Below are 22,825 nucleotides of genomic sequence, written 5' to 3'. Positions count from 1 at the left end.
TCCCCCCCCCCGGCCATTCTGCCCTGGGGAACCAGGCTACAGAGCAGAGGATGGCTGAGCTAAGGAGAATCAATCATTGGGATTTCGGGGGCGGGGAGATCCCAGGACCCAGTGTGCCCATCCATCAGGTGCCACACGCTGTCAGGGTGCAGCTGGCTCACTTGTCACAGCCTGCTCCCGACATCCTCTCCGAGCTTTGTAGGCTGGGCAGCAATTCATCAAACCCAGTGCCCCGGGGGGGGCAGCTCCCCGCGCTGGCACGGACAGACGCCTCTTTGCCGCTGGGCCGAGGCGCTGCCCTTACCAGTCATTCCAGCTGATCCATCCTCAGGCTTCAGGGGCTCACAGGCATTGGAGTCAGGAAGGAAATACCCCTCCCTGCCCTTGGGGCCCCAATTCTTCCCACAGCACCCCCAATGTCTCCAGAGCCATCCCCCCGCTTTCCCAAGCACCGGCCCAGCCCTCTCCTGCTTCCAGTGTGACTGAGAGCTGCCCAATGGGAGGTACTGGGGGGCTGCCAATCACATTTGATTGGGGAGTTGCCAGTCATACTCACTGGGAGGGGCTGGGGCTGCCAATCACACTCCAGGAGGGGAGGGCAGGAGCTGTCAATCACACTCATGCACTGGGGTGGGGGCTGGGCAGCGATCACTCTCCACACCCGGAGTTTTTGTTTCATTCATTTTTTTTAATCACATTTTTCCCTCAAGTTTATTTTGTTACAAAAATATGAAGAAATCTCAGCCCAGAGGGGGCACGGTCACTGAGCCGGAGGGGTGCTGCCCGGAGCATGGGGGGGTGTGACTGAGCCGGAGGGGTGCTGCCCGGAGCATGGGGGGGTGACTGAGCCGGAGGGGTGCTGCCCAGAGCACGGGGGGGGGGGTGACTGGGGCTACAGGGCCCTGCCCCGACCCAGTGTACAGCTCAGCCCAGGGGAGGTGACCCCAGCTCGTCCTGGCCCCCCAACTCCATGGCACTTACTTCTTCACTCAAATTCACATTTTATAGCTCCTGACCGTGCGGTGACGAGCGATCGACAGCTGGGGGGGCTCTGTCTGGGGGGGACCTGCCTGCCCCCGTGGCGGGCACCACACCAGTCGCTGGGGGCTGGGCAGGATGGCACTGCCAGATGAGGGGGAAGCAGGGGAAGGCTCTTGCTGAGATCCAGGGGCACATCTCAGAGAGCCAGGGCTGGGCCCCCTCCCTCCGTGCCAGGACTGCAAAACCAAGCCCGCTACAGAGAGACACACGTGTGACCACCCCGCAGATACACATCCAAGCACTCACACGTGCACAGCCACACAGCCACAAAGGATGCAAACACACACCAGCGCACAGATGTGAGACACACCCAACCCCCCCCCATGGTCTTACTTCACACTCTTTCTGCTGGACTCTCCATCGCCCTTTGCCACCTTAGCCGTGCGTGGGAATCCGGCCATGATCTGCCTTCCCCCTCCGCCATGCCCGTGATCGGCTCCTTCCCAGCCCTGCAGGGGTCTAGGGGAGTCCCTGAGCAAGGGGGAGAGCCTGGGGCTGGAAAAGGGGAGCAGGCAGAAGGGTCCCCCCCCACAGCTTCCGTCCCACAGCACCGGGGCGGCCCTGTGGCCTGAAGGGCGTGGGGGTGCAGTCGGGCAGGGCTGGGTAGGGAGCACATGGGGGAGAGAGAAATGGGGGCAGGCCCTGGTCCCCTCCCGAATAACGTGCTCCCTCCCCTGTGCAGGGGGTAGGGGTGGGCACGACTCTAGGGGAGCGAAGGGAAACTGGCACCCGCTTACAGCCGGGCTGGATCCGGGGGTGCAGCGCTGGGCAGGCATCGTCCTGTCATCCCCGGGGCCGGCTCCTGGCTCAGCCCGCTGGGGTCAGAGCCAGGAGGGCCAGCAGCTCTCACCACAGCCCCAGCCCCCCAGACCCCCCCCGGGAGGAGTCAGAAGGGCGGGTTGGCTCGCCATGGGCGATGGCTGGCAAAGGTACCTGTCTGCGCTGGGCCCCAAGCCATCAATCCATACACCCCCCCCAATATCACTGATACATTTTCACACACATACCCCCGCCAATCACATGTCAGCCAACCCCCCCATATCACCGATACATTTACACACACACCCCCGATATCACAGATACATTTACACATGCACCCCCCCGATATCACGGATACATTTACACACACACACCCACAAATCACACTCCAGCCAACACCTGACACCCCCACTGATACATTTACACATGCACACCCCCACCAATCACATGCTAGCCAGCACCCCCAATATCCCAGATACATTTACACAATGCAGGTGCACACACCCCCGTGCCAATTTGCACCTCTGGATATGTGTCACTCGGTTGCCCTGTGCAGCCACTGGTCCTCGTCCCCCCATTCCCCAGGGATGGGGCCACCGGCTCTGGCTGCGCTGCTCACATGTCCCCCTGCCAGTCCTTCCACCGCGGTCCAAGGGAATCCAGCTGCCTTAGCCCAGCCTGGCCAGGTCCCGAGCGGTTCCGCAGGCCCGTAGCTGGTGGAGCAAAGAGTCCGGTCCACAGATCCCCACAGGGGCATGCCACAGCCTGTGGTGGGGGCGGCCACACAGAGTCCCCCGCACCCGTTCCATGGCACCCCGTCCTCCATGCGGCTGGGAGAAGCCCATCCTCCAGCCCCACCAGGGCGAGGCAGGGTCCTTCCCCCCCCCCGGACGCTGCGCGAGCTGGGTTTTTATGTTGGGGGGCCGGGAGGGGGTTCAGCCGAAGTAGGGGCGGTCGTGCTGGAAGTTGTAATCGGGGCAGACCTTCTGCACCAGCTTGTAGTCAAAGCTGCAGAAGGAGACGAAGATGCAGATGACCTTGAAGGGCTTGGCGCACAGCCAGGCAGCATGGCTCTGCGTGTGCTCGGTGAAGCACACCTTGGCCGGGTCGTAGAGACAGGGCTTGTTCTTCCGGGCCCGGTTGGTCTTCTCGTACTCCACGTGGCAGTTGAAGGCCCTGGGCTCCTTGGCCTCGGGCAGGGTGGCCTGCTGGGGCTCGGTGGCCGGCGGGGGCCCCAGCACGTCAAACTCCACCACCTTGCCCGGGGGCACGATGCTGACGGAGACGTTGCCCAGGCTGGAGGAGTTGTGCCGGAAGTAGACGCTGAAGGTGCCGTTGACGTGGTCCACGATCTTGCCCGTCACCAGCAGGCTGAACTTGAGCGTCTTGATGTTGAAGTAGAAGTCGCCCCAGCCGAAGATCTTCCGGGCCCGGCCTGTCTTGAGTGAGGGCTTGCGCTGGCCCCGCTGGCCAGGGGGCTCGGTGCCCGTCTGGTTCCTAGGCCAGGCCCAAGGGGTCAGGGCACCGGCCTTGGCCTTTGAGGGCTCCCCGGAGAACAGCCGGGCCGGGGGCAGGGGCGGAGGCTTCAAGGCACCGGACGGGAGGGTCTTGAGGAGCCCCGAGGTGCCCAGCTCCAGGTAGCCCAGGGTTTTGGTCATGTGGCCCTCCACACAGACCACCTGTAGGGGGCAGAGAGCAGGGGGCAGTGAGTCAGCACAGCCCAACCCCCCAGCACAGCCCTGTCCCCCAGTCCCTGGGCCCACAGTCCCGACCCCCAAGTCCCTGTGCCCCCAGCCCTGCCCCCAATCCTCTGTGCCCCACTCCCCAGCATGGCCCTGCCCCCCAACCATTGTGCCCCCACCCCCTGAGCCTCACTCTCCAACACAGCCCTGCCCTGCCCTACCCCCAAACCCTGCCAAATTCCCCGAGTCAGCCAGGCTCAGTGTCAAGGCCTAGGAGGGTCCCTCGGGACCGGGACCAGGTCCCTCAAGAGCGCCAGGCCCGGTAGCGCCAGAACCGGCCCAAACGCTCTCCTGCCCCTACCGCCGCGTCCGAGCCCTGGGGAGGGAGCTCCAGGTGTACCGAGGGGCTGCTGTGGCTGGTTCTACGGTAGCATCGAAACGCTGGCGCTCCAGAGCCCATGAGGCTCACATGAGCACCTGCACGCGCCTGCACACACTCACACACGCATGCACGCTCTTGCACGCACACACCCACATGTGTGCACGCTCTCACACACAAACACACATGCATTCACCTTTGAGCATCCCCCCCTTTCCTCCCACGGCAGTCTGTTTTCACTACCCCCGCAGTACACACACACGGCTGAGCGGCAGGTGGGGACGTGCTGGAGACAGGCTGCTGCGGGTGTAATTCACAGGTACAGGGACCAGGCAGGGATCCTCATTAACCGGGGCTGCAAACACACGAGGCAATTTACCAGCCTGGGCCAAGGGGGGCCTGGGGATTTCCAGGCCAAGCCCATCCCTGGGGCAAGGCCACGGGCACTAACCCAGCTCTGGCTCAGGGCGATTCTGCTGTGAGCCCCGCTTCTTTCCGGCCTTTGCCTTTCCCCGAGGTTTCCTGCCCCCAAAGCAGTGCCATGTCCCCAGGTCCCCCTCCCATCCCCTGGAGGGAAGCAGACTGGGGGCACTGTGCCCGGGTGACCCAGGCGACCGGGGCACCCTCTGTGCAGGGAAGTTTTCAGGCAGTTTCTAACTACATGAAACGGGTGCCTGGCAGTTCCTTGGCACCCACGCTGGCAGGTTCCAGCCCCATTAAAATGCAGGTGGGAGGGCGGGGTGGGGCAGGGCAGGGGGGGAGTCCAGTGCCACCTGCCTGGGAAGCCTAATTATATTATACAGAGCCTCTGATCTGCAGCTGAAATGACACAGCCGAGCGCAGCGGGTGCGCAGGGAGACGCCGGGCAGGGCCGCTGGAACACACTGCCCCCAGCTTCCACTGAGCTGGCGCAGCCTCCCCCCGCCCCTTAAAGTGAGGACTGGAATGAAAACCTGGCCCGGGGGCCCTTGGAACAAGCTGCCACTGGAGAGGCCCCAGCAATGAGCCCCCTTTCCCTTCGCTGGGTGGCAGCTCTTGTCCCAGGGACTCCAGGCACCATGCAAATATTCATTACCCCCCCCACACACACACACACTCTCAGCAGGCTGGGGCATACCATTCCCCTGCGTCGTCACAGGGAAACTGAGGCACACAGCCAGTGGGGAATTTCCCCCAAGGCGAGGTATTGGTAGAAGCAGGAATAGAACCCAGGAGTCCTGACTCACCCCACCTCCGTCTTCTGCCCTGCTGCCACCCCTCGACTCTGCTCCTCCCTTCCAGGGCTGGGAATGGAACCCAGGGGTCCTGGCTGCACACCTGGCTTCCGAGAAGGGGCTAATGGGTGGGAGGGGGAGGCTGGGAGTCAGGACTCCTGGGTTCTATTCACCTGTGGTTAATTGGCTGTTTCTAAGCTCCTTCAGCCCTACCAAACGGCTGCTGAAAGGGGTTACATACGAGCTGTACCCAGCAAACCCCACGCCAGTTCACTGCCAAAATGCAGCCCCCTCTGGGGTGGGACACAGCCGCTGGCTAAGAGCAAACAGCCTGGTGGTTTGGGACAGGAAGTGAAGGGGGCTGTCAGTAGGTGCATTGCACTATGTCCCCTAGAAGGTGCCAGGAAGGGATGATGTCAGGTGCCGGACACGCATCCCTGCCCCAGAGAGCTTTCGGTCTTCATTTGCCCGTGAGATCAGGCCCTGTCTCCGGCAGGGCTAAGCTGCACATGGCTCATCTGTCACCTCTTTACCCAGCCCCCATCCCTCAGCTCTACCTACTTATCCCCCCGAAATCCCAGCCCACGCTGGCTGCAGTTTCTCAGAGCTGTCTCTCCATTTATCACCCGCCCCCCTGACCCTCCCTCTGCGGCTGGTCTCCACCCGGCGTGTCTCAGCTGCGCTCCGGTGGCTTTTGATCATGGTGCGGCCCAGCCTCGTCAATCACTGTCACTTCCCGGCGCTGCCGCGGTGGCAGGTTTTTATGCTCAGCTCCAGACGACCTGGTTTCCCAGGCAAACAATGTTGGGGGGAGCAGTTCGGAGGCGGGTGGCTGAGGAGCCGGTGTGGAAAGATCGGGGGGCGTTGTGTGGGTTCGGGACCGGGTTGTCCTGGGAAACTAACATACTCCCAGGTTGAATGGAAGCTGGCCGGGGGCAAAGCTAGCGACACAGGTGGAATGAGTTTGTCAGGTCTCAGTCCAGCTCCCAGGCCCCTGGGGGTTTGAAACCCAGGAGCTGGGGGTGCTGGTGTGGGGCTAATTGGTCTGGTCCTTGGTTACCCTGTTCCTGTACCTGGCTGGGGAGGGTGGGGGGGGCAGGTGTTTCAACCCACCTTTTCACTGTCTGTGATCTAGACCTGCCCAGTCCTGGGCCACAGTTAGAGCAGCCTCAGGGCTGCTCTAACCTATGCACCGCTCCCCACAGCCCCCTTTGAATGCTGGGAGAGGAGGTGGGGGGTAAAGCTGGAGCAGCACAGACTGGGCCGGAGACGGGTGCCGTGGCCGCCTCTGCCTAAGCACTTGGGGCAGCGCCCCCAGCCCCCTTCCAGCCAAGCCGGGGGACTGGGCGGGGACACTCTGGAATGGCTCCTGTTCCTTTCTGCCTCCACGGTGGCTGCTGCAGTTCCAGGCTGCTGTGGAACCCGAGTCCCTGGCTGCGGGGTTAGCCGGCGGAGACACTGCCCAGGCCTGGCAGCGTGGCGGGGCCTGGAAGAGCCAGTGGCCTTCCTGGCAGGCGGCCCCTCGGAGGCACAGGGCAAGCCGCTCCCACCTGGCAGGGCCCGGAGGTCTGATGTGGTGCGATGGGTCCTCACCCAGCCTGCCCCGGGTAAGGGATCCGAGCAGCCCCCACCCCTGGCCACACGCCGGGGCCCAGCCCAGAGGTGCTGCCGTTCCCCGGGGTCTCCGACGGCCCTCCCCCCCATGATGGGACAGATGGCACTAGCCCCTCAATTCATGGCTCGGCCCAACGCCTGGCTCCTCCCTGGCACCAAGCCGGGAATGGGGAGTGGGACACGGGGCCCTGCCCCGCTCGGAGAGCTGCGTCTGATCGAGGTCCCCCTCCACCACACCTGGGCCGGCCCTTTCCCCTCCCCAGCTGCCTGCCTCCCCCCAATCTCTCTCTCTCTGAACACAATCAGCCTTATCCATACTCCAATGCAGCTTCAAAGCCAGGTGTCTGAGCTGCCAGGAGCCGGAGCCCCAGCACGGGCAGGAGGTGGGGGGACGAGGGGGGGCCCCCTGGAGAGAGCGAGACTTGGGGGGGGAAATCGAGAGGGGGGAAGGCAACCACGGCAGTCATGTCAATCACCTGCCCCCCCCCGGCCCCGTTATCTCCCATCTGCCGCCCAGCCCAGCGCCTGCCTGCGGTTATTAATCCTGCCTCTCATACATATTCATTGCCCCCCCTGCCCACCCCCGTCGAATCCTGTCCAGCCTCCTGTGTGGTGCAGGAAATTACCAGGAAATGAGCCCAACTGAGACGCTGCCCGTGATCCCCCCCACCCCCAGCTGCACCTTCCGCGGGGCTGGGTATCCGTGGCCCCCCAGGACCCTCTGCCGCGGATTCACCAGCAGTCGGGAGGGGGATAAAGGGGCAGCTGGGGGCAAATGATCCATGTGCGGTAGGCAGCAGGGAGCAGGGAAAAGACCTTCCCACTGTCCCCACCCCAGATAAAGGGGCAGTTAAAGCCAGTTTGGCCCCCCCTCTCAGGGCTGGACTAGCCAAGGGCTGCGGGTCAGGAGTGAGGGGCACTGGCAGATCTTGGGGGCGGAGATAGAGGCTGGGATAACAGGGGACTGTAGGTCGGGAGTGAGGGGCACTGGCAGATCTGGGGAGGGGGGAGATAGAGGCTGGGATAACAGGGGGCTGTGGGTCAGGAATGAGGGGCACCGGCAGAGCTGCGTGTGGTGGGGGGGAGATAGAGGCTGGGATAACAGGGGTCTGTGGGTTGAGAGTGAGGGACAGTCATTTCAGGAAGGTGTTGAGTTTGTGCTGATCTCTGGGGTGCTGGCACGTCACCCCCTTTCCTGAGGTCTCCCCCCCACCCAGTTCCCAGCACTAGCCTCTCTCCCTGCAGCTTTGCCATCTCCCTGCTCAGCCTCCCCCCACAGGCACCAGGAATCCCAAAGCAGGGCAGGGGTGGCAGCCCACCAGCGCCATCAATCGGGGGAGGGGGCAGTGTGGGGGTGGGAGGACCCCACTCTGCAAATACTTGGGGGGCAACAGCCTGGAGCTTAAACACCCGGCAGCTCCTGCTCCTCCCCCCAGGGGAATTCAGGGCCATAGGTCTAGTTTGACTTGTCTATTGGGGTGGGGGGCATCCCTGGGCCATGGGGGGGGATTCTGCACCTGCCTGAGGCTGGGGGGGGTCTGTGCAGCACCTGGCACCGCCCAGCCTGCCGGGGCCCCCATGTCAGCTGGCCCTGCCTTCATTAGCACACAGAGATTAATTGGCACTTGTGAGCGACACTCCCCAGTGGGCCCCCCCAGCGGAGACCCAGCCAGGCCAGGGGTTTCCAGAGGTGAGCGGCAAACAAGGGGCCGGTGACAGGTCCCATTAATCTTGGCCGGGGGGAGCATGGAGCCGGTTCTAAGGAGCTGAGCCAGGTGCATCTGTCAGGCCCTGACAAGTGCAGGGCTGAGATGGGGGGGGACATGGGGGGGGCTGGTGAGTGACAGGCCCTGGAAAGGTGACTGCAGCGGAAGGGTCTAGAGGAGTCCGGGCTGCGGGTCAGGAGTGAGGAGCACCGGCAAAGGTCAGTGGGGAGCCCAGGGCTGGGCTAGCAGGGGGCTGCGGGTCGGGAGTGAGGGGCACCGGCAGAGCTGGGGGGGATACAGGGATTGGAACAGCTCCCCCCTTCCCCATCCCGCCAGGGGCCCCTTGGTGCCATGGGGGAATGGCCCAGGTCTGGCAGCGCTGCAGAAACGGGGCCTCGGCCCGGGGAAGGGAACCGGGGGGAGCGGGGATAGTTAATTAGCCCTCCTCATTGCCAGAGAAGTGACAGCCGGGGGGGGAGCGTGCCTTGGCCCCGAGCCCACAGCCCCCTGCTGGGGGTGACAGCACCAGGGGGCGGATGGGAGGCTGAGGAAGGGAAATGAAGGAGCCCCCTGTTAATGAACTGGCAGCCCCTCCCCCTGCTGCCAGGGACCAGTGCGACCCCCCCCCCCCCGCCAGGGACCAGCGCCCCCAGCCCCCCTGCTGCCAGGGACGGTTGAAGGAGCTTGGAACAAATGGAGCCCGGTGGAGCTGGCCAGACGGCTGAAGGTCGAGAGCGGGGGTGGGGGGTGAAGATGGTGCCAGGTGGGGGGGCGGGGGAGAGCGGGGCTGCAGAGCAGGAATGGGAGGCTGGGGGGTGCCGGGCAGACAGGGGCAGAGACGGGGGGCAGAGATACACACTTGACCCCACCGCAGGACAGAGTCCAGCCCCCTTCACTGGGGCGTAACAATGCCCCCCCCCGTTAATGTCTGCATCACGGTCAGGGCACAGAAGGGAGTCAGGGAACAGACACGGGGCCTTTCCCCTCTAGGGGCACTGGCTCCGATGTGCCCCCAGGGTGGGGGGCTGGCTGGCTTGGGGGGCTAGGGAATGGGGTATGAGGTCTTTCCCCTCTAGAGGCACTGGCTCCCATCTGTCCCCAGGGCAGGGGGCTGGTTGGCTTGGGGGGCTAGGGAATGGGGCACGAGGTCTTTCCCCTCTAGGGACACCAGCTCCCATGTGCCCCCAGGGTGGGGGGCTGGCTGGCTTGGGGGGCTGGGGAATGGGGCACGGGGCCTTTCCCCTCTAGGGGGCACCAGGGTCAGCCTGTTAGTCCAGGCCCCTGCCCCATTTACAAAGATGCCGTGGGTGGGGTCAGGGTGCCAGATTTGCCCCGCGGTGCCACCTGCGCAGTGGGGAGCTGTCCCAGCACAGCCGCCCTTCACCACCTGGCTTGAGGAGCGACTCCCTCCGCCGGCAGCAGTAGCAGAGCTGCACCATCCGCGCCTGCAAACGCTGGGGCAGCCGCTGGAGTCTCTTACGCAGGCCCCCAGCCGCCGGCACGTGGATGCCCAAGCGGGCCACCTGCCTCCCCGCCACCCCCGGCCGCGGAAACTCCGGCACCCCACCCGCCACCAATTGCCCATCTCCCTTCCCTGCCTCGCCGGACCCCGTTAACCATGCAGCCAGAGCAAATATTCCAAGGTGGCTGTTTTATGAACGCGCCCGACGCGACCCGGCTAATAAATATTTCATGGCCCGGGGTTTGGTCTTCCCCTTTTGGTTCTTTCTCCCTGACATGCGTCTCCTGCCTTCCCTTTGCTCTCGCTCATCCGCAGGGGGATGCGCTTCGGGGCTCGGGGAGAGAGAAATCACCCCCCCCCGCAGCCCTGGGAAAGAGGCGCAAATGAGAAGCCAGAGAAGCTGAAGTGGGGGGAGGCCAGAGGTAAAGATCCGGGCCCAGGTGTCCCGTGAACCCCCGAATGAGGGAGAGAACGAAGGGCCGCACCGAGCCAAGCAGGGATGTGACGATGGGGGGGGGCGGGGAAAGAGCCCGACGAGGCCAAGGTGAAATTGAATCTCGCTCTCAAGGCAACACATTAAAAACGTCCCCTCCAGCGGCATGGGAGACAGAGGGGAGGTGAACAGTCCAGATCCCCTGTTAAACTGGCCCCTCGGCTGGGTTATTTAAAGGGAATTCAGCAAATTGCGCAGGCCAGGCTGGGAAACGCGGCAAACGGGGGCATCTCCTTGCAGGCCGGGGGGGCTGGCCCCGCGCATGCCCCAGCGGAGAGCCCGTGGCGGGGGGAGCAGCTCAGTCTCTCCCCCACGGTGGCTGTTTGTAGGGCAGGGACCGTTATACTGGGTGTATTATGGTGGCCCCCAGTGGAGATCAGGGTCCATGGCGCCAGGCACTATAGGGAAAGCAACAGTCCCTGCCCCATGGAGCTCGCAGACTGAACAAAGAATGGGAGGGGAAACTGAGGCACGGGGGGGCTTGGCAAAGGTCCAAGGCGGAGCCAGTAAAAGGACCCAGGAGTCCTGACTCCCAGCCCAGTGCCCCATCCCCTAGGCTGAGAACTGACAACTACTTACACAGATGCCTGGATCTGGTCCCCGCCCCCCAGGTCTGGACTGCAAGTGGGAACCTGGAGGAAAAGGCTCCAGACCCCGGCCCAGGGGCGGCCCCGGCCCAGGGGTGGCCCCGGCCTCAAGAGGCAGCGAACATTTCCCGGGGGGCTACACAACTGGCCGCTTGGTGCCCCAGGCCGAGCTCTTTGCCCAAGGTCCATGGCTCCACCCCTGCCCGCTCTGAGCTCACAGCCCCCCCCATGACATCACAGCCAGCCCCATGGGGAACAGATGTGATGTCAGAGGTTCAAAGGGCAGGAGGAGGGTGGGGGCTCCCCTATGACATCACAGCACTGCCCTCTGCTGGCTGGAATCAACTGCTCGGGGGCACGTGTCACGGTCCCTACACTGCTAATGGCTGATGGAGATTCTCCTTTAGCTCAGGGCTGGTGCGTCTGGAGCAGAAGTGCTGAGCTCCAGCCACGCCCGGGCTGTGCGCTCGTCAGCCCTGGGTAGGGTCTGAGAAATGGAGAGCTTAGCCCAGAGCCAGCACCAGGAAAACAGCCAGCAGCCCCCCCAGGGGGAGTTCAGGGCTGTGAGTCGGGGGTGAGGGGCACCAGCAGAGCAGGGGGGAGCCCGGGGCTGAGCCAAGCAGGGGGCTGCGGGTCGGGAGTAAGGGGCACCGACAGGGCTGGCGGGGGCAGGGCCAGGCAGGGGGCTGTGGGTCGGGAGTGAGGGGCACGAGCAGAGAATCCCCTAGCCCCAGGTGTCAGTCGAGCTCCAATCTGCCCCTTTACCCCGGCGCCGGCTCCGGCCGCGGAGCGCAGCGGCTTGGCAGGGTTTTAAGGCTTGTGATTAACCCGCATGCGAGGGGGGCCGGAGCACGACCCGTCTCCTCCCGGCCTGGCCGCGAGTGGCTTGTCAAGGGCTTTGATCTGGGCTGAGTAGATCCCTCCCGGTGCTGCCCGGAGAAAAGCCAGACACGGCCTCGCGGGGTGGGGAAAGGGGGAACCAGGACGCCTGGGTTCTCTTTCCCGTGCTGGGAGGGGAGTGGGGTCTAGTGCTTAGAGCGCCAGGGCCAGAGAGTCAGGAGCCCTGGGTTCTGTTCCTTCCTCTGTGACCTTGGGCGAGTCACTTCCCCTACCCCATCCCAGCCATGCCTCAGTTTCCCTCCTCTCTAGACTAGGAAGAATACAATTTCCCTGGGCACGACTCAGAAAGGGAGTGAGGGGTTTCACCTGGTGCGGGTGGGGTGCTGCCCTGCTCCCCTCCTCCCACACCCGGGAGCACACAAAGGCGCCGGTCCAGCTTGCCCTTTGAAGCAAAGTTTTCCCCACAGCCAGAAAATGATGGAACGACCCAGGTGTCCCCCCACCCGGCCCCCCCACCCCCTTCCAAGGCCCTCCATTTCACTTTATTATTGCAATAAATGTAGCCATAAAAGTGGCAAGTATCATATACTCACGGAGATCAGTTCGACTGCGCTATGGAAATGTAATTTCGAGTGTGGCCGGGAAATTTTATAAGATCTTATCAGGCAGGACCATAAATTGCATTTCAAAGTTCCCGTCCCTACGCTCTCGGCATGGCCTGATTGGTATTAAAAGGGATTCAGCATCGCGCTTAAGGTCAGATGGCAGAATGAAAAATGAAGGGGGGAATTGCAAGGGAACTTGACCCCCCCCAGTCTCTGCTTGGAGGGGGGCCAGTGTAGAACCAACCCCCCCATTCCGGTGCAAATCCAGTTCTCCCCTTTGCAAACTGCCCCCTCCTTGTCTATTATAGTCTCAGGCTCCCCATACACTCTGCCGGTGCCCCTCACTCCCGACCTGCAGCCCCTGCCAGCCCAGCCCTGGGCTCCCCCCCAGCTCTGCCGGTGCCCCTCACTCCCGACCCGCAGCCCCCTATCCTGCGTTAAAAACCCCCCAACAATCAAAAAGCCCCTTTTCAAGCCCCTCCAGGCTGTGATGGTTGATTCGCAGCTGGTGGGAGGACACGTCTGCCCCCCTGCCGGCCCCCCACACTGTCCCCAGGGGAGGAAGTAGGACAGAAGCTGGGATTAAAAGCCCTCAGTGAGGAATCGTCGCTGGCAGAGACAATCAAGGCTCTGGCGTCTGGGGGATAATTTGTTTCATGTGCAAGTGTCGCTGGGCGAGGATTACCTGCCCAGCGCAGCTCCCGGCCCAATCTGTTATCAGGGAACCCTCCACACAGGGAGGGGCAGGGGTGGGGGGCTCAGAGGGAGAGGTGGGGTGTTATCATAGGTCCTTTTGTGTTTTGGTGGGCATGCGGGTGCAGAGGGAGAGGTGGGGATATGGGGGTACAGGGGGTTACCTTGGCAGGCCCCCCATGGCCCCAGGGGTGGGGGTGCAGGGGGATGTGGGGGTGCAGGGATGTAACTAACGGATCAGCAACCACTGTCGCAGTGACAGGGAATGGGACATAATGGGTGTGGGGGGGGGTCTCCTTCCATTTCCGTAGCCCCCCCAGCCCCACAAAATTCCAGAGCACCCGGCAGGTGGTGATGGTGGGGGGGCTCCTGGGCAGGGCAAATGTGCCGGGAAGGGCCCGGGGGGCGGGGGAGGGGGCTGTGGCCAAAGGTTCCGGGATCAGCTCCCAGCTCTGCCCCCAACTCCTTGGCCCTGGGCCCAGCTCCCCAGGCCTCAGGCTTCCCCATCTGTAAAATGGGGGCAAAGATCCCTCAGCTGCCCCATCTGTGCAGGGCCTGAGCAATGCAGGGCAGGAGCCATCTCTCCAGGGGCTCCGCGCAGCACCCAGCCCAATGGGGGCCCGAATCCCAGTCGTGGGGGCCCTTAGCTCCTTGGCCCCGGAGCCACCTGCCCGTGTGGCTGCATCCCCTGGCGCAACACTGGGCATCCCTGAGAGTGGCACCGTGCCCCCCTCCACTGGAAGCTTGGCCTGGAGCCTCCCAACCTGGGATGTACAGGTCTGGGGTCCCCCAGGTGCTGGCTGCAGATCACACGGGTGTCCCAAAGCCAGGGGCACCGCTGGCAGGAGCCGCAGCCTGGCTCGGCCCTGCCATCCGGAGATGCTGTTACGAGCCCGGCTGTGCTGGGGGCACAGGAAACTCGCACCAGCAGATCTTCTCTTGCACGAAGAAATTAAACAGTGTTTGTCCACTGTGGCCACAGCCGGTGGCAGCTCAGCTGACTGGGACGGGCACCCGGGCACCACGCCAGCCAGGGATCGGTGCCCCCCGCCAGGGCTCTCGCTCCCAGAGCAGCTTTTCCGCCCGGCCAGCGGGGGGCGGGGGAGGGGATTTGATTCTGTCTGTCCCGTCTGTCCAGCCGGCTGGAGGGGACGTTTCACCTTTGCCAGGTCGTTTCCCCGCATGCTGGAACAGGGGCTGCGTCGTGACCCGCTGCCCCCTGTTGTGCCAGCCCCGACTCCCCCGCTGACACCTTTCAATCCTGACCCACAGCCCCCTGCCGTGCCAGCCCCGACTCCCCCGCTGACGCCCCTCAATCCTGACCCGCAGCCCCCTGCCGTGCCAGCCCCGACTCCCCCGCTGATGCCCCTCAATCCTGACCCGCAGCCCCCTGTTGTGCCAGCCCCGACTCCCCCGCTGATGCCCCTCAATCCTGACCCGCAGCCCCCTGTTGTGCCAGCCCCGACTCCCCCGCTGATGCCCCTCAATCCTGACCCGCAGCCCCCTGCCGTGCCAGCCCCGACTCCCCTGCTGATGCCCCTCAATCCTGACCCGCAGCCCCCTGCCGTGCCAGCCCCGACTCCCCCGCTGACGCCCCTCAATCCTGACCCGCAGCCCCCTGTTGTGCCAGCCCCGACTCCCCCGCTGACGCCCCTCAATCCTGACCCGCAGCCCCCTGTTGTGCCAGCCCTGACTCCCCCCTTGATGCCCCTCAATCCTGACCCGCAGCCCCCTCTCCCCCCACACCCGGCTCTGCCAGCCCCTTCACAAAGCAGCCACCGCTGTGAAACCAGCTGGCGATACAGGGAGACCACTCTCATTTCACAGGGTCCCCAGGGCAGCGGGTTCAGTCCCTGGGGCTGTCAATCGCACGCTGGGCACACGCACCCACAAAGGGGAACGAACGGTGGGGAGAGGGAAGGACCCTGTGCCATGGACCCCGGAGTCCTGATTCCCAGCTCCACGTTTTCACTCCCACTAGACCTCACCAATCCGCATCTGCCGGGTGCATGGAGCTGTACGAAGAGATGGAGCTGCTGTGTCCAGAGCAGGTGGGTGGGGAATGGTGTGCGAGGGCTCCCTCTGCTGGTCTGAGCAGGGAGTACAGGGGGCATGATCATGGTGGGGGGAGCTTGCAATGCAATCCCCCACCCCCCCGCCTCCCCAATAAAGTGCTCAGAGGCGGCTCAGGGCAGTGAACAATCAGAAATCCCAGAGGCACCCGACATGAGCCGACCTCCCCCTGCCAGGCTTGCCCCCGGGAATAAAGCCACAAGCACAATTCAAACGGGAGACATGCGGTGGAGGAGGATTTCCATAACGAGGGGGAAGGAGCAGGCTCTAGTAGTTAGAGCAGGGGGGGCTGGGAGTCAGGACTCCTGGGTTCTCTCCCCAGCTCTGGGAGGGCAGAGGGCGCAGCAGCCAAGGCAGGGGCTGGAAATCAGGGTCTCAGGGTTAACGTTACTGTCTTGCTCCTATAAACTAGGCCCTGGGATCGCTGATCGTCACGCAGAGGGGCAGTCAAGTAACTTGGTGGCAGAGCCAGGAACAGAACCCAGGAGTCTGGGCTCCCAGCCCCTCCTGCTCTAACCACTCGCCCCACTCCCCTCCCAGAGTCAGGAGCGGAACCCAGGAGTCCGGGCTCCCAGCCCCTCCTGCTCTAACCCACCAGCCCCCACTCCCCTCCCAGCTGCCCTGCTAGTCAGTCACACAGCACAAGCCAGGAGGGGGTTAAGTCAGCTCCAGCCGAGATTGGGGTGGGGGGAGGGTTTCCCAAGGGGCTGCAGCATCTGCTCAGAGGAGAGGCCGCCTGGCAGCCGGATCCCTGGGGTCCTCGGCCGCCTTCAGGGGCAATCAGGCAAAAGGAGCAGAAAGGGAAATGAACTGGGTGTTTCCCGCGGCTCCCGGGCCCCAGCTGGGCAACCCGCAGGCGGAGCTGCCAGCCGCATTGTAGCGCGGGGGCCTGGAAAGGGGAGTTGCAGCAGGGCTGGGGGCTCAAGGCTCTGGTGGGCAGAGTCACCGGTCCTCAGTGCTCACTGTGCCCGGCAAACACCCGCTGCCTTGTGTTACCACCCCAGGAGAAGGCATCACTCCCATGACGAAGCGGGAATGTTAATGTTGTCTCGGAATACTCTGTGTGTGCCTCAGTTTCCCCTCTGTGTTACTCAAGTATCTAGGTGGGGGACAAGAGTGTGTGATCGCAGCGACCCCTAGAGGGCAGCTGGGATGGCCGACGGGCTGCAGAGAACGGCAACTTACGGGCCCCCTCCTCTGTAAGGATCAGCTGGAGGTGCCGGGAAAGACGAAGCCCAGGGGGGAAAGGGTGTCAGGGGGGAGCTGGGCAGCTGGAAGGGGTCAGTCTCCTGGGTTGGGATATGGAGGGAGGGCCCTGGGCTCTGGCTCCCCCCCCCCGATGCACTTTGCTGAGAGTCCCTGGTAGGTGCTGACCAGCTCCATCCTACGCTGGGTCCCCGGCAACTAACAACCGGTCTGAGTCACTGCCGGCTGCAGGTGGGGGGCAGGGCCCTTGGGGGGGTGTCAGGCTCCCCCAGGGGGGAGCTCACGGGGTGACCGAGCCGGCTCCTTGCCCGGGGGGAGACCCCGCTCCAGAGTCCTGGCCAGCTTCATCCAGTTCCTGAGCCTGCAACTCCATGACAACCCCCATTTTGTAGAGGGAGAAACTGAGGAACAGAGGGGGGAAGGGCTGCACTGGAAGCTACACTGCCAGTCACCAGCCGTGATTAGGACACAGGCCACCCGTTTCCCAAACCACCCTCTGCTCTCCCCACTAGCCCCCCCTTTTCTAGAGCCAGAGATAGAACCCAAGAGTCCTGGCCCCCAGCTCCCTTTGCTCTGACCTAGACAACCTGCCCCATACGCTCCATCTCTGCAGGCCTCAAATCCTCCTGGGACCTGCGAGGAGGGTGCGGGATGTCAAGCGGCCAGCAGGAAGTGTGATCTGGGGACATCACGCTCCAGCCTGATGGGGTCAAGCCTCAACCTGACAAGCTCCCCCTCACCCCCATTAACTGATTTATTTCGGGTCAGACCCAGATTCTCACATCCAAACGCTTTCCCAACCCGACACCCGCTGCCTAAAACAAAACAAAACATTCCTGGCAGAAATCATTCCTGGGACCCAGGCGTCCGGGCAAGTTGGGGGAAGCGGCGGGTGGGGGGGGGGTCTGCAGGCCTGAAGCCAAGCAACTATCTCCCATCCACTACTCCCCGAGAACCTCTCCTTTGCATTGCCCCTTCTCTGGGCATGAGACTCATTCCTGGGACCAGCAACTCCCCATAAGAATCGGGATCCCCCTAGCCCCCCACAGGTGCATAAGAGACTCCCCCTGCCTCAAAGTGCCTGCTGGGGAGGGGTCTCCCTAAAGCCAAATTCTGCCTCCACTGTGGGAAAGTCGGCTCAGATTGCAGCAAGGGCTGGGGCACATGCTGGGGCTTGTTTGATCCAGGGGTTCCCCAGATACAGCTCTCCCCCTCCCCACAACCCACCGGCCCCCAACGCATCGCTAACGCGGCAGCTCCAGATTCGGGAGCCTCCGGGAGCGTGAGCCTTTGGAGAGCCCCGTCCCCCAAAGGCCAGTGGGCCAATAATAGTAGCCATTGCTATAAGTTGCCCCCCCCTGCTTCGTGCAAGTCCCCCCGCCGTCATACGCCAAGGCACTTCCAGGCGCTGGGAGGAAAACAACAGCTGTTTGTCTGCAATCTGCGCTCCTTGGCACCGGGTTCGAGGATGGACAATCAGACCCGGTGCTTTGGTACCATGCAACCCCCCGCCACTCCCCACCGCAGGCCCCCAAGCCACCAGCCCGTCGACCTCGCCACTCGCCAGGGATTCAAAGTTTCTCGCAAAGCCGGGGGCAGAGGACTAAACATCGCGGCGGCTGGAGGAGCTTCTGCAAATGAAACTTAATCCTAAAGCAGAGCGGGGGAAATCTCTCCCCTGCCAACGCACCGGGAAGGGGCCAGGAGTCCGACGCTGCCACCCCCCATTTGCCCCTCGCAAACTGGCCGACTTCAGCCCCGTTTCACAGCCAGGGAACTCGCCCAATGGCACAGAGGGAGAATGAAACCCAGCTATGCACGCCAGAATGAACCCCAGAACTCCCCCAGTCATGACCCAGTCGCCCTGGACTGCAGAGCTCTGCACAGCCTGGGGTCCAGCTGAGAGACTGGGGGGGGGGTCCAACCATTCTCTGAGGGTGGGAGGTGAAATCCACAGCAAGGCCAGCGGCCCCACCCTGCACATTTCAAGCCGGCTGTTTTGTTTGCAATAAGAAAAGGAGTACCGGTTTTTGCGAATTTTGCATTTTGTATTTTGCGAATACAGACTAACACGGCTGCTACTCTGAAACCTTTGTTTGCAATGAAATCCTTCCCTTCCCCCCAGCAGAGCCCCCAGGGCACAAAGCGTTTAACAGCCCCCGACCCATCGGAGGTGGCACCCTATGGGTTCGCAGGATCCTGGCTAGATGCATTGCCAGGCACTACGAACCCTGCACACGCAGCCCCGGCTTTCCCCAGCTTGTTAAGGGTCACAACAAAGGCCCAGGTAAGAGGGGGCTGGGGGTTAATTTCCCCCAGGGTGGCAGATCTGGGGGGCACGGGACTGAGAGCATCTCACACACACACACACACACACACACACACACACAGCTAGCATCCTCGGTTGCATTTGCTTCCCTTCTGCACGATCATGCCCCGCACGCCAACCCTCCCGTCCTGCCGATCACACCGGAATCCACTGGCTTCTGCCTTTCCACACCGGGGAGGAAAATGAATAAAAAGCCAGCCCCACTCCTTATCGGATCCAAACAAACCCCTTTGTCTGGGAGCGACTCAGTCTCCGAGTTCGCTGGACAAGGCGGGTGGGTGGCGAGCCCCTACCCCCCAAAATCCAAAGGCAGGGGAGCCAGCCTGCTGGTCACGCCAACCTTGGGCGAGCAGAAATGACGGAGACGTGAAAAGTAAAACTGGATCGCCATGAAATCAGATTCTCCCCGCTCCGCGGTTTAATGAGCCCGACATATTCCCCACCGCCAGCCCCCCCACGTTATAACACAGCAAAAATAAAACCCCGGTGGGGGGGAAATAACCCACAGAGCAAAACCTCTTAACTCCCGGCTTGTAAGCACCACCCATTGCCTCGCCTGCTACCTGTGAAAGAACGATTCCGAACACGCCGGCCAAGGAGCACGCAGCAGCGGGCGCAGAAGGAAATCAAAAATTTATAAGCCCTATTGAAAGCTATTGTGGGGCAGTCTGAAGGGGGGGGGATGAAGTTGAGCCATTCCAAATTTGTGGGCTTTGAGAGCGGCAAGTTTATTTTTTGTATTATTTATTACAGTTTATGGGGAAGAAGGGACTGAGACGCGCGACGCCCAGGGGCGTAGGCGCGCCGGGGCCGGGAGTCCTTGGCAATTGTTTGATAACACTTTGCTTCAAGTGCTTTTCTGCTCGTGAGAACTTACACCAGGCTCGACTGGGGATGGGAATTCATAGGTAGCATGGCCGACGGGCCAGCCTCCGTCCTGGTGTAACCCCGACACCAGATGTGAATATGCCCTGACGGTTTCCTTGAATAGGCCAGATTTTCCATACATTGGTGTCAATCCAGATTTAATTCAACAGTCACTCTGGATTGATACCGGCAGCAGAATTGGACCCAGGGTTCTCAAAGGAAAGACGACATCAGGAGGGGAGAGATATTTTACCTAGGTCGGGGCGGGGGGGGGATTTTGCCCATGCCGGATGAGAGAGGAATCGTAGCCCCAGCCTGAGAAGGGTGGAAATGGATCCAGGGCGTGTTACAGGCAGTGCTCGGCCCTGTCCATACGCAGGCACCGAAACACTCTAAACACGCACCAGCCCCTCCGCCGACACAACGTGTCCCGGCCCTGATTCCCACCAGCCCAGGCTCTGGCTCAGCCCCCCAAGCGAGGAACAAACCGAACACCTGGAGAACTGGAGCCATGTTGGAAAGCAAAGTCCGCAGGGGGAGCAGGAACCGCTAACCGGGGGCTCATCAGCCTAACGAGAGCCAGCAGCTGGAAGTGGAAGCCAGACTAATGAACGCAGAATTTTAACACCCCGGGTACGTCTACACTGCAAAAAACAATTTCCTGCCCCAGGTTTCAGAGCCCGGGCTCCAGCCCGAGCCAGAGCATCCACACTGCTAGTCACAGCCCCATGCCGTGACCCCCCGAGCCCCATGTCCATTGACAGCCCCCTGCTCCCTCTGCCACTCGGGGCCGCAGGCAGGTTGGGGTTTATTGCAGCACAGACATACCCAGAGGGTAAATTAGCCACTGGGACAACTTCCCACGGGCAGTGACGAATCCTCCAGCACCGGCAAATGTTTCAGTCAATGCTGGATGTCAACGAGAGCTGCTCGGGTTTAAACAAGAAGGAATTCGGGGCCGGCCTCCAGCCTGCGCCATACAGTGGGTCAGCCTAGATAACCGCAGCAAAGAGCTAATCAATACACCCTCTCCCAGCAGCCGGATACCGCCCCACAGGAAGGCGTGGGGGCATTGCTCAGAAAAGAGCTAAATGCTGGAACAGGACTTGCGGGGAATAACCTGGCCATGGGGAGAGGACAGATGGGGAACAGCTGGGTGAATGGGGCTTTCGGCTGCGTTCTCCCACAGAGCCCAGCTTCGACCCCTGTGTACTGCAGGCTGTGCCATGCGCCGTGCACACGCATCGTGCATCGTGCACACGCATCGTGCGCGGCTTAGAGTGACCATGGCCATTGCAGTAAGCTCCCTGGTGCTAATTTCCAGCCTCGGGGGCCAGAGCGGGACAGCTGGAGCCCGGCTCAGCCTCGGGCAGCCAGCGCCACCCACCCTGCCCAGCTGGGTGCACGTGGGCATCTCTGTGGGCTTTGCCCAGCCCCGCGAGGCTGCCATGACCTGGCACATGCATCCCCCAGCAGCGGGGGCGGGAGGAGCCAGCCAGAGGTGGCACCCTGGCTATATTTAACAGATTTGCACGCCCAGGCGAGTCTCTCAAGTCCGTCCCTGTTGGCAGCTGCCAGACGGTTCTTTTGGCTGCTTTACAATTCCCCCCCCCCCGAAAATAACCCATTTGGGGGTTTATGGGAACACTTGCAAAGCCACTGGGTCTCATTGCCAGAGCGAATCAGCCGCCCAGGGACTGAGGGACGCAGCCCCCCACCCAAAGCATTCAGCTCCCCACTTGCAGGTACCTTTCTCCACCCCCCCTTTCTGCAACCCCCCCCGTGCCCACTCGCCATCCAGCCCACATCCACCCTCTGCATCGCCCCAGCCCAGCAGCCCCACGTCCCCCCTGCCTGTGGGGGGTCAGGGCTAAGAGATCGCAAAGTTGGGGGGGCACAGCGATTATTCCCTGCCCCCCAGGAGCACCCCCCTTTGAAAAACCCCCCTGCGGGAGCAACCTCCCCCCCACTTCACTTTTTTTTTGCTCGGGGCATTTCTGCCCTCCCGCAGCAACGTGTGTCCCCTCCCCCAGCCCCTCTGCCCCCGCCAGCAACCCCCCGGCCCGTCCGTACCTTCAGCAGCAGCCAGTGGCTGAAGATCGCGGGCAGCCAGCGCAGAAGCATCATCGTGGAGGGGAGAAACCCTCCGCCAGCATCGGGAGCGGGGCAGGGCGAGCTCGGGGCCCGGGGGGGCCGGTCAGAGCGGGGGGGGCCCGAGTCGGCAGCGGCGCTGGCGGAGGCAGCAGAAAGTTGGCTCCGCACTTGCTTGGGCAGCGCAGCTTCCCCGCCGGGGAGGGGGGAGGGGGGGGGCGGGAACGTGGGGCCAGCCCCTTAATTCCCCAGCCCGCCAATCCCAGCCGGCCCCCCCCCCGGCCGGGCTCCCTGCGCTGGGAGATGCGGTTGGGAGGGGCCGGGTGAAAGTGACCCCCCAAAATACCTAGCCCCCCCTCCGGGATGGGGGAGGGGCCGGGTGAAAGTGACCCCCCCAAAATACCTAGCCCCTCCTCTGGGATGTGGGAGGGGCCGGGTGAAAATAACCCCCCAAAACTACCTACCGCCCTCTGGGATGGGGGAGGGGCCAGATGAAAGTGACCCCCAAAACTACCTAGCCCCCCCTCCAGGATGGGGAGGGGACAGGTGAAAGTGACCCCCCGAAAACTACCTAGCCCCCACTCCGGGATGGGGAGGGGACAGGTGAAAGTGACCCCCCAATACACCCCAGCGCCACAGGGTTGGGGGAGGGGCAAGTGACACCAACCCCCCCAATACTTCAGCGCCCCCACCCGTCCCCTTGGTCTCCAGGGATGGGGGGAGAATCCTCCAAGTTCCAGGGACCCTCCTGATCCTCCCTAGGAGTTGAAGGGTGGGGGAGGGCGGAGAAGGGTGGGGTGACTGAGAGGTTGGGCCCATCACCCCCCCATCACCATGCACCCCTCCCAGCTCAGTGGGCTCCTTATGTGCATCCCCCCAAGGGCATCCAGCCTCCCAGGAGTCCTGGGGAAGGGGGAGTCTGGGGCTGTCCCCGCACCCTCCATACACCCACCCCTTCAGTGCTGGGTGGTGGCTCCTGAGCCCAAGGGATGAAATCAGCCCCTCCCACGGTACATAAATAATAAAGGTAAATAACCCCTCCTCAATCCCCCCCCAAAGGGGGGGTGTGGAGAAGCTGTTTCAGTAACTCTGGATAGACAGAAACCAACCCAGGCTGCGAAGCCGGGCGCAGTCACTAAAGAGTTAACAGAGCCAGAAAGCAGAGGGGGCCAATCATCCTCCCC

The 22,825-nt window shown here is 62.9% G+C and overlaps 1 protein-coding gene across 1 annotated transcript; it reads right to left on the bottom strand.

Annotated features, from left to right (window-relative positions):
- Window positions 1–674: 674 nt before the first annotated feature.
- Window positions 675–21,834, bottom strand: NXPH4 (neurexophilin 4). The gene is made up of 2 exons (XM_038378853.2): window positions 21,624–21,834; window positions 675–3,479 (listed from the first exon to the last, which is right to left on the bottom strand). The coding sequence occupies exons 1-2, from the start codon at window positions 21,675–21,677 to the stop codon at window positions 2,736–2,738; spliced, it is 798 nt and encodes a 265-aa protein (XP_038234781.1). The 5' UTR covers window positions 21,678–21,834; the 3' UTR covers window positions 675–2,735.
- Between the last annotated feature and the right edge of the window lie 991 nt (window positions 21,835–22,825).

The sequence above is a fragment of the Dermochelys coriacea genome, chromosome 20, assembly GCF_009764565.3.
Source record: "Dermochelys coriacea isolate rDerCor1 chromosome 20, rDerCor1.pri.v4, whole genome shotgun sequence".
In the NCBI taxonomy this organism is placed as follows: Eukaryota; Metazoa; Chordata; order Testudines; family Dermochelyidae; genus Dermochelys; species Dermochelys coriacea.
This window is presented reverse-complemented; position numbering and strand designations above follow the sequence as displayed.

Excerpts from the sequence above, each read along its gene's own strand:
- NXPH4 (XM_038378853.2), bottom strand. The coding sequence starts at position 21,677 with ATGATGCTTCTGCGCTGGCTGCCCGCGATCTTCAGCCACTGGCTGCTG. Across the intron at positions 3,480-21,623 it reads GCCACTGGCTGCTGCTGAAG|GTGGTCTGTGTGGAGGGCCA; the intron begins GTACGGACGGGC and ends TGCCCCCTACAG.